Source organism: Nanorana parkeri, unplaced genomic scaffold (assembly GCF_000935625.1).
Source record: "Nanorana parkeri isolate BGI_ZX_2015 unplaced genomic scaffold, ASM93562v1 scaffold72, whole genome shotgun sequence".
Classification (NCBI taxonomy): Eukaryota; Metazoa; Chordata; class Amphibia; order Anura; family Dicroglossidae; genus Nanorana; species Nanorana parkeri.
Genome location: NW_017306340.1, coordinates 197,091 through 207,985, shown reverse-complemented (window position 1 = coordinate 207,985; position 10,895 = coordinate 197,091). Strand labels below are relative to the sequence as shown.

At 42.9% G+C, this 10,895-nt stretch overlaps 1 protein-coding gene across 1 annotated transcript in view; it reads left to right on the top strand.

Moving 5' to 3' along the window:
• The first annotated feature begins 3,194 nt into the window (after positions 1 to 3,194).
• CCDC85A (coiled-coil domain containing 85A) overlaps positions 3,195 to 10,895 on the top strand; it is a 50,152-nt gene continuing 42,451 nt past the window's right edge. The window contains exon 1 of the mRNA XM_018576626.1: positions 3,195 to 3,434. Within this exon, the coding sequence (XP_018432128.1) occupies positions 3,228 to 3,434 (207 nt within the window). The 5' untranslated portion in view covers positions 3,195 to 3,227. The remainder of the gene's footprint in view (positions 3,435 to 10,895) is intronic.

Sequence of the window (10,895 nt, the reverse complement as noted above, 5' to 3'; positions counted from 1 at the left end):
GGGCTGGCTAAGATGCTCCTCCGAAAGTATCAAAGCCATTGGATCCAGTGCAGGACTGGGCTGGGGGGCAGGGGATATTTGCCGCCAATTATATGTTGGGCTTATTCACACCAGCATGTGCACAGATGAGCTCATCTTCACTGGAGTCTGTTAACCCCCTCTCTCCCAGTAAAAACCGCACTCAGTTCAAAAAATGACATTTTTCTTGTTAAAAAACACAGGCAATCACAGGACACATGCTCTTTAGTTGCTAGGAGCATCGGAAACACAAAAACATCAATTTTGGTCACCGAGTCGGTTGCTATGGGTTACTGCAGCACCAGGGGATGCTATTAACCACTTCCCGGTCGGCCGTTGTAATTAAACGGCCAGCCGGGAGCTTCTTGAATGTGACAGGCTGTCTAAAGATAACCTGTTAGCCCTGGCCATTCACGCGGGCCGTACCCCACACATAAAAAATAATAAACATTTTTTAAAAGTCCCCACCCCCACATACACGAGCGCAAACATGCATCGGGTGCGCATACGTGCCAAAACGGCAATTGCACCCATTACACCGCACATGTTACATTTCACCGCGAACGCCAGAGTGAGAGCAATAATTCCAGGGCCATTATTCACTGATAACACTAAACTGATGAGAGGTAAAAGCTTTTAAAACATTGCCTATGGACAATTTTGGGTATGGTAGTTTTTTGCGATTTCGCGGGTGCAGGCAATTTTAAGGCTTTACATGTTTGGTGCCTATTTACCCGATGTTTAGAACATAGAAGATCCCATTGCACTCCTGACCAGAAAACCCCAAAGAACAGGGGGGTGCTGAAGTGACCGCAGATGCCTCTGCAAATCAAATTGGTTTATTGGTTTTCATTGCTTTGTTTCCCTGAAGAAGGATCCACATGGTCTCGAAACGTCGCTTAGCAATGTGACACTTTTATGGTCAATAAAGAAGATTGACTACAATTCTTTTGGAGTGCGAGTGACCTTCCACTAGTTATATTTACCTGACGTGACGCCATCTTTTATATTTTACCAAAAAATTGGATAATAAATGTATTATAACATGAATGTAAAAAAAAAACTTTTTTCCCTAAATTTTCAAAACAATTTTCTTAATATCATAAAAAATAGAAACCACAGTGGTGATTATACATCACCAAATGAAAGCTCTATCTGTCCCCAAAAAATGGTATAAAATTAATTTCAGTACAGCGTTAGCAGGACTGAATAAATGTCAGCCAAAGTACCGCAGAGCTGAATACTGAAAAATGGCCTGGACAGGAAAGGGGTGTAAACACCAACAAGGTTATTCACAAAGCTGCCGTTGGCAGCCGAGTGAATAACCGAGCAGAAGTGAACAGAGCTGAACGACGTTCGGGTATTCACTCCAGCTAGGTACGGCTGATTTCAGCCATACATCGGCTGCCTTCAGTCAGCCGAAAATGCCGAGCCGAAGCTCTGGCAGCTCACTCGCTACAGTTCGCCCCTATTATCAGTGAGTGAGTAGCCGAATGCTGCCGAGCGCCATTCGGCTCGGCTATTCTGCTTGGTACCTCCGAGTTACCAAGCAGAATAGAAAAGGAGTGAAATGAATGCAAAAGAAAAAAAAAAGAGTTGAAAACTTTATTAGAAAATGTAAATGAATAGGCAAATTTAAAATATATATATATATATTTTAAAGAAAAACAAAAATTAAATAAAAACCCAACTGGGCGGAGCTAGCAGTGACAGCTAGCTCCGCCTAACTGTTTCCTATTGGCCGGCACCTGCCAGAGTGTTCTAGCGGGTCCCGGCCAATGAATAACAACTGGGCGGAGCCACCCGTGACATTATGGCCGGCTCCGCCCAGTTGTTATTGTTTAATGACAGATCAACATGCCCAGGTTATTTTGGGATGCTAATCTGTCATTAAAACTGGGCAGAGCGAGTTGTGAGATCACGACTGGCTCCGCCCAGCTGTCATTTGCACAGAGACCGGTCGGCTTTGGTCGACCTTTCTCCGCGCTTCAGTTGTCACTTCGGCTCAGTCGAGCTGAAGCATATGCCTCAGGCTCAGCTTAGCCGATTCACTACCTTTGGCTGCTGTACGGGCTATTGTGAACCAAAGGGGAGAGGCAGTCGAAGAGAACCGAAAAGATCAGCTGACGCTACAGCTGTACCCTTCGGCTCCATAGTGAATAACCCCTCTGGTCTTTAAGTGGTTAAAGCTATTTTACTTGGTTCTGCCATCTCTATCCAGGCTTTTAGACTGGTCCCTGCCGCCTCATCCTCCCTTCGCTTCTGCGTTCTAAGGAGTACCGTCATCTTGCATTTAATGTGAGTACGCTGAGAAAATTTTTAGCAGAAGGGGAGACGTGAGTGCTGGGAGCCAGAATCAGTTAAATAGAAACAGCTTTATTTTAATCCCCTAGAATTAAGCAAGCACTGAACCCTTGCAGTGAGGGGGTAGTTTTTTTCTTTGCCCTGAGGTGGGTTTTAACATTACATAGAAGGAGGGATGCTAGGTCACCTAGGTGGGGTGTTTAAACAAGAATAAAGCACTTAAAAATGTAAGCAGCAATTTTGAAATCTTTTATTTAAGTTATGCAATGTGAATGAGAACATGTAACACATATGAAATAGGTGTTACCCCGATCTTGCATTCTGTCAGCATCCTTCCTCCTCTTGGTGAGATGGAGTGTTTGTCCAGTAGGTGGCGCTAGTCCCCTGACATGCGGGCTCCGGCTGCCAGTGAAGGAGAAGAAAGGGAAAGGGACAGGTCACTTGTGCTGTGTTAGCAGCAGCAGCCGGAGTGTCTTGTGTCTGCTGCAGGCAATGGAACTCTTCTCCAAGTGCCAGGTATTCCCACTGCAGCCCAGAGCACAGAGACCACACAGGCATGCCGGCAGCATCATCTGCATGGGCTCCTTCACCCTACTGCAATAGAGCTCCATCCAGCAGGACAGGAGAGCACACTGAGAAGTAGAATAATTGCCTCTTCCAAGCTGCCCTTCCGATGACAATGCTATGTGACATTTACCTTTGTATTGGAAGTGAAGAACTCATTGGCACCACATTTGCCAATGGCTTGCCTCGAGGCTGCAGAAAGGATCTTTGATTTGTGTGCCAGCTGTAGATGTCACTTGTCTTGATTGAGCCCAGCACTGTCTTTATCTGATCAGATCGTGAGAGGGAAGCCCATTGCGAGTGTCGTTCCGTGAAGGAGGAGGAGAAGAAGAAGCGGCGACATGTCCAAGGTTGTTGGGGAAAGTTCGGTGGAGGACCTGGCCAAGGTTTCCGATGAGGAGCTCATGAAGTGGACTAAGGAGGAGCTGATCGTCCGGCTCCGCAGGGCAGAGGCTGACAAGATGAGTGCGATGTTGGATCATAGCAATCTGATCCGGGAGGTGAATAGGAGGCTGCAGCTACATCTGGGGGAGATCAGAGGGCTAAAGGTACGACACAGAGCCGTATGTCATGTATGAATTCATGATTGCCTCCTAGCATCTCATACAGGACATCAGTGTTTACAAATCAATCAGACACATCGATAACAAGTCATCCTGGTAGGTACCCATCAACTTATTCCATGCCATTTAAATCACCTGTAACCCCCCCTCCCCTCTTCTTGCCTAACGACAATCTAAAGTGACTGTGAGGGTGGAGCTACACCGGCGATTTTTCATCGCATGACTAAGTGATTTTTTTAGATGACGGCTGAGCGGTGTCATGTGTGACTTTGCACAATTTTTGCCCAGCCGATCAATTGCATATAGTATAGTTTTCCCTATCTAAAAGGGTCTATTTATCAATGTTTTCTCCCAAGATTCCCACAACTTTCCACCAATTCACACATTTTATACATAAGATTCAGTTAGAAAATGTGTGAATATTGGATGAAAGTTGCTTGAGTCTTAGATGACTTTTTAACATTTTTGCCCAGTCGAATAATTTGCTTCAGTAAAGTGTAGTATTATTTTCCCTATCTAAAAGGGTCTATTTATCAATGCTTTCTCCTAAGAGTCACACAACTTTCCACCAGTTCACACATTTCTTTTACATAAGATTCATGTGAATCGTGGATAAATGTTGTATGAATGTTGTGTGAAAGTTGCTTGAAGCTTGGGTAACTTTTCACAATTTTTGCTCTGCTGATCAGTTGATTCAGTAGAGGGGAGTATAATTGTCCTGTATTTAAAGGGGTCTGTGTATCAGTGTTTTCACTTATGATTCACGCAACCTTCCACCAAATCACACATTGTACACATAAGATTCGTTTTAAAAATGTGTGAATATTGGATGAAAGTTGCATGATTCTCTGATGACATTTCATTAAGTCTTGGGTGAAAAAGTTGAGAAGTAGATCCCAGTATTTTTTCACACAATTACATTTGGAACGATGGCGGTGCGTGATCACGTGTGATGTTTCACGCTTTTTGCTCAGCCCCCAAATTAAGCCCGTTTATCTGTTTTAATCCAAGGTTCACACAACTCTCTAACAAGATTCACACATTTTTAAAGAAGATTTTATTACAAAATGTTTGAATCTTGGAAGCAAGTTGCAGGAACCTTGTGCGAAAATTGCACGAGTTGTGGGTGAAAACATTGAGAAGTAGACCCCCAAATTTCCCAAGATGAAATTTGGAAGCAACTTTTCACAATTAATCAAATTGTATTGTAAGTGAAAAAAAAATGCTTTTGCTATCTGTAATATGATCCATTTGTAGCACCGAGCTACTATCCCAAACCATCACTTTGATCATGCGTCAGAAAATCGCCAAATAAACTCTTAATTTAGCAAACAGCTGGGTCTATTTATTGATGTTTTCACTCAAGATTCACACATTTTTAACATAAAGCTCCATCAGAAAATATGTGAAAACATTGATAAATAGACCTCAATATGTTCTAAAGCAGGCAATTGATCTCAATAGCAATTTAATTGTGCAGCCGTGCCATCTAAAGTCGCCCGTTAGCCTTTATTCCATGTCTTTATAAAGCTAATGCAACAGAAAGCCTTCCATTTCTCCCACGGCACGAAGAGTTAAAGGATTTCACATGCAGCCTGAAATCTCAGCATCTAGGTGACACCGTCTCCATCCCCGACTAATCATTACGTAATGTGTCAGCGGCTGGGGGATGCTTCATGGGGCTTTCTTCCGATGGAGGATGACGTATTTCACCAAATCAAAGCCATAAAATCAAAGAGTCATCCCTGGAAGTGTCAGAGCTGTCAGATCTTCATGTGAATACATAGAACATCATAGAAGGAACACCTTGTAAGGTGCAGGAGACTGGGATTTTTCCTATTAAAGGAACATAGGTAGTGTTCTTCAGCATCAAGCTGTCATTGCTAACCTTTGATGGGGTTTGCTGCAGGTTGGTCCAATCAGATTACTTTCAAAAGGGGGAATGTCAGCCTGGCTTGGAGTGGTAGCTTCCTAGATGCTACAGCAATGATGTAATGAGTTACAGTGTAACTGTTTCAGTGCCACATACCTGCCTTCTGCCATAAGACTAGATGACAGATCGTTTCCTTATATACAAGTATATAGAAGTCACAGCAAAGAGCAATGATGATGTGCAAGGTGCAATAACCTAGAGCAAGCATATTTCACCTTGTTTTATCCTCTAAGAGAATAAAAGAGGAAACAATACCTTTGGGGAGGATGAGAATATTCTCACTTAGTCCCTGTAAAGGTGCCCATACACTGCACGATTATCGTACGATAATCGTATGCGATCGGTTTTTCGTACGATAATCGAGCAGTGTGAACGGAGACATGCGACCGTTTCTACTGTACGGTCGCACGTCTTCTGTCGAACCAGTATGTTCGAAAACCAGCCGGGAATCGTACGATTCTCGGCTGGTTAGAACGGTGCTCGGAAGACAAATGCCGAACGGGCCGGTGTGCGCACGCGCACACTGCCCGTTCAGCATTGCGGTCATCGGAAGCGGGCTTGCGATGATCGAGAGTGCGATCTGCCTGTCCAAGATAGGCAGATCGTACGTTTTTTTAATCCCTGTACAACCATCGCAAGACTAAAGTCTTGCGATGATTGTAGAGTGTATGGCCACCTTAAGTTGAAAGGCAGACTAGGTTCAGACGAGCCGGGTTACACCTGTTCTTTCCACCATTTGGGTCTATTTAACATTGACAAATACTGTGGATCCACTTTTCTGGTTTTTTTTTTCTTTGCATCCACACCATTGTCTTCAACACTGCAGATTCTTTTGTAGCCATGAGGGTTATGCATATATGATCATTTTTAGGAATACTGCTTCACTGCAGTGTGCATATGTGTTTATTCCATGGTCTTCTCAGCACCAGTGTGAAATGTATTATTTCAAGTGTTATACTATTACAACAGTTTTGGACTATATGCACGGTACTGTGGAATTCTTCTATGAAGGTGACCTGTGGGTAGGCTTCTGAAAGTCTGTGTGCACACTATTAAAGAAGAACGCTGACACTGCAAGGTTTAAATGACCATTTTGTCTAGGGGGCTCAAAAGAAGCAGTTTTGCTCACCTGATCCTCAGTCCCGTGGTGGTCGGCACTCACCCCTCTATTTCTCCACTTTGGCTATGGAATGTCCTTTGACGTCACTACGTCTAATGCAAGTCTAATGCACGTCTAATGCAAGACCTGCATAAGACGCAATGACATCATCAGTCTTTAGACTGCTGGAGGCCAAGGGAGAAGAAACTGCAGGGACCAGTCTGGCAGTCCAGAGAGGCTGGAGATCAGGTAAGTCAATCTGCTTTATTTGAGACCCCAAGACAAAACAAGCAATTAACTTTTGCGGTGCTGGGCTAGCCCAACTGCAAGGGTAAGTTTAGATTTTCTGGAGTCCTTCTTTAATCAATTTGTGTGCTTCTTAACCAGGTTGGATGAAACCTCATTGTTTATCATGGGCAAGAAATGCACTTTTGTTCCAATTCTCTATTCTTTATAAAAACTGCATAAATGTTAATGTAGTTTATCTTTTAGGGATACATATATCTTAGAATATTTTACTATATATATATAACATTATATATATATACTGTACATGCACACATTTTACATTCAGCCCTTTTGTCTTGCACTTCAGAGTCCCAAGATTCTGAAAATAACAATAATTACTGTAAATGTGAAGAGAAAAGCTGGGGGATGTGAATATATACGTTCACCATACAATGATTGGTCCCTTCTGCCCAAGGATGCCATTTAACACCTACGCTTCTGTAAGAGAACAGCATAACATCATGGGGATAAGCATGGAGGAAGGGCAGATTTATTATCTTTTTACAATACTTTGTAGGTCACGGTTCACTTAGCGTTCACCACTTATGCTATGATGGATAGCTTCATGTGGTTTTACATTAAGAATATATAGCCCTTGCAGTATGACCTCTGAATTTAAGCCAAGTCATACATAATTACTGGGAGTTGAAGCTGAAGTTAGGGTGTGCTGCCCATATCAACTGAAGGTCCTGCTGGACCATGAACATGAACGTGCTATAGAGAGTTTTTAATTACTTTCAAGCTGAACTGAACTTTCAGTTTAAATCAACTAAATGCTTGTCAGGAACATCAAAACAAAAGGTGTTTAATTACATTTTTCATGTTGTACTCTGTTCACAAACAATGCCTCCATCCGGAGTATTGTCTGTCTAACATTATATACATTATTTGTTTAGTGATTGAAACTAGTCCAGTTTTGTATATCTGCTTTCGAGTTTTATCTCGAGAATATGTTTGTACTCCTTGAATAAATAAAAAATTACATGCTTAAAAAAAAAAAAAAAAATCTAAAATCTTGCAGTTGCTTTTCATTAGAAAGCAGCCACATAAATGCACGTCCCCTGGCAGCATGCTGTACAGAAAAACAGCTGCATTGCCTTAGTGCTTTGGGGTGCCATTTAAAATTAGAGGCACCGTAGTGCACGGATGCACATAACATGCATTACTGCAGTGCCATATTGTGAACTGGCCCTCACATTTTTTTTTCTTTAGAAAGCAGCCACAGGCTGAGTAGAAAAGCCTGTCCCCTGCCAGCAGTCTATAGAGAAGGGCAGTTGCTCAGTGGGTGGAAGCAGTGGGCTCTCTGCTGATTCAGACCTATAGTTCTGCAATATAGCTCATGCTCCCTGATGAATGAAGAGCACTAGTTCTGACAGTGCACAGGGTGTGTTGAACCTCTGCAGAGTGATCACTGCTTCCAGACAGAGATCAAGGGTGCTTCTCTACAGCTGCTGACAGGGACAGGCGGTGGCTGCTTTTAACCCTTCCTCTGCCAGTGCTGTATCTCTCACAGCACTGACTGGATGCCCCTGTAAACAGACTCCCTGCAGCTGCAGGTCTACAGAACTAGATCGCTTCCATGAGACAGCCCCCCGTCTCCCTTCCTTGGCTCCACTGCCCTTCCTGCAGACCCAGGACTATCTTCTTGGGTGTTGGCGGGGAGAAAGACCAATGAATATCCATTCGCTGATCTCCTCTCTGGTGAATGTAGCCAGAGGCAACACTGGGTGCATCACTGGGTGCACCCCAAAGCACTAAGGCAATGCAGCTGCTTTTCTGTACAGCATGCTGTCAGGGGACTTGCATTTATGTGGCTACTTTCTAATGAAAAGCAACTGCAAGATTCTACATTTTTGTTGGGTTTTATAACGAGTTCCGATAATGTCATGAGATGTAAAAATTGCAACTGCCCCATGTATTTTAAAGAGTCTGCGCTTTCAGGAAATATATAACTCGGGGGTTTTAAGTAATTTTCAGGCCTAAAATGTGCATTTTAACATGCGAGCAAAAAAAAAAAAAATGGCAGCGAAAGGGTTAAAAGAAAACAAACTGTAAATCTCACAACACATGTACCAGTCTGATTGTATAATCTCCTTTAGATCCACCAAGCAACTATGCAGTGCAAGGCCCTGTATGATTGGAGACAAATCAATTGGATAGTTTAGGTCATGATATCACTATATCAGGTCTATTCACAAAAGGGTGAAGAGTTTGGAGAAGGCAGGAGAAGTGAACAGTCTCTGTTTTTTTTTTTTTTAACCTTCCGTGGTGGCTGGGGTTGGGGTCCTCTGGGCAGGCTGGAGGAGCGTCGGGGTCTAATGTAGTTGGCTGGCGACTGCCCAGAGGACTCAGCCTGTGGCTCCGCCCACAGCAGTGACGCTACGCTCCTCCGCTCAGCCTCTCAGTCCCGCCGACGTCGTCCTCACATGAGGAGAAAAAATAATTCGGCACCCCATGAGGCTCCATTGAACAGGCACCAGTAAGTAAGGGCCTGTGCTGCTGAGATGGCAAGTGGTGTAGTTTTTGCCACTTTGCCAGTATTGTATTGATAATCTGATTGCAAGTGTACATTTACTTCTTCCTATAGAGTATTAGGTTAAATCATGATCTATAGTATACTACATACATAACATGTAGTTGTACTATGGATCATGATTTAACCTAATCATGTTAGCAGGGGAATAGGGATAATTGAAACACTCTATTGCTGTAGTGTACTCTATATGTAGTACATGTACAGTACTAGCAGAGTATAATTGTAAATGTATTGTCTGCACTGTATTAGCAGTATATACTCTATATGTGCTACATATAGAGTACATATAGAGTACACACTGCTAATGCAGTGCAGACAATACATTTACAATTATACTGTGCTGGCATGAATGGATTAAATGATCTGTATGTAGCCCTGTACTAGGGATCATTTAATCCATTCATGTTAGCAGAGGATGATCGTAAATCTATTGTTGCAGTACACTCTATATGTACATGTACTATATACTACATATAGAATGCACTGCAACAATAGATATACAATTCTCCCCTGCTAACATGAATAGGTTAAATCATGATCCATAGTACATAACATGTAGTTGTACTGTAGATCATTTAAAGTCACCTGTCCCTTTAAGAAAAAGTATCGATAATTGGTGTCAGCAAGTAAATGAGGGGAAGTACTTGTACTTGTACGTGGGTCTGAAAAAGTGGCATCGGGACATCCCTAATATACAGTATGGATCAGTATGGGTCTGGATCAGTATGGGTCTGGATCTGGTCATTGCAGATCTGATCCAGACTCCACCATGCAGCCAAACAGCAGCAGATCACTTCTAATACGTAGCCAGCAATAGATCACTAAAGCAGTGATCTATCCCCACCTTCATACTTGAAGGGAGTGCTGTGATGTCATTATATACCCGATGTAAACAGAATGCAGAAGCATTCTCTTTACTTTTGCTTCCACAGTGCTCTCCTATGGAGTGAGCTATAGCAGCATTGGAAGTACTGAAAATGGTTTCAACTCTTAGCATTGAAGCACAGCTGTAACAGACAGTTGGCAGTTCCTGCGCTAGTGTAGACAGGGGCCCACCAAACTCACTGGAACTGGCCACCATTTTATAAGGGTGCTGGGATGAATAGCTGCTATTCCAGTGCCATTTTAAGAAGCCACTGGGGACTGAAGTAGTTAAAGGTCAGACCTGATCTATGATTTTTTCCTGTTGTTTAAGATAGTATTTTCTGGCTTGGCTTGTGAATAACATTTTGATACTGAAGGCCAGAAATCTGTGTTGGGTAAACCTACCTTAATCTGTTATATTACTTTTATAACTCTAATCCTTGCCCCCAGCCACTCTCCTTTCCAATCCCATTAAGTCCATGAAATACTTAGGCCCCTTTTAGCATTTGACTTTCTCCCTTTCCTTCAGCGATGCTACACTGAGAGCCAAAAGGATGATCCTTAGCCCTGTGGAAGCTGCAACATTGATCAACACCGAGCTTACACGGGGCTTTTCCTCACATCTGGGATAGGTGAACAAAGCAAGGGGAAGGGTAATTATCAGAAGCAGATGGGTGAGCTTTAAGAACACCTGTTACTTTGCCGTGTATCAACAAAATACCATAA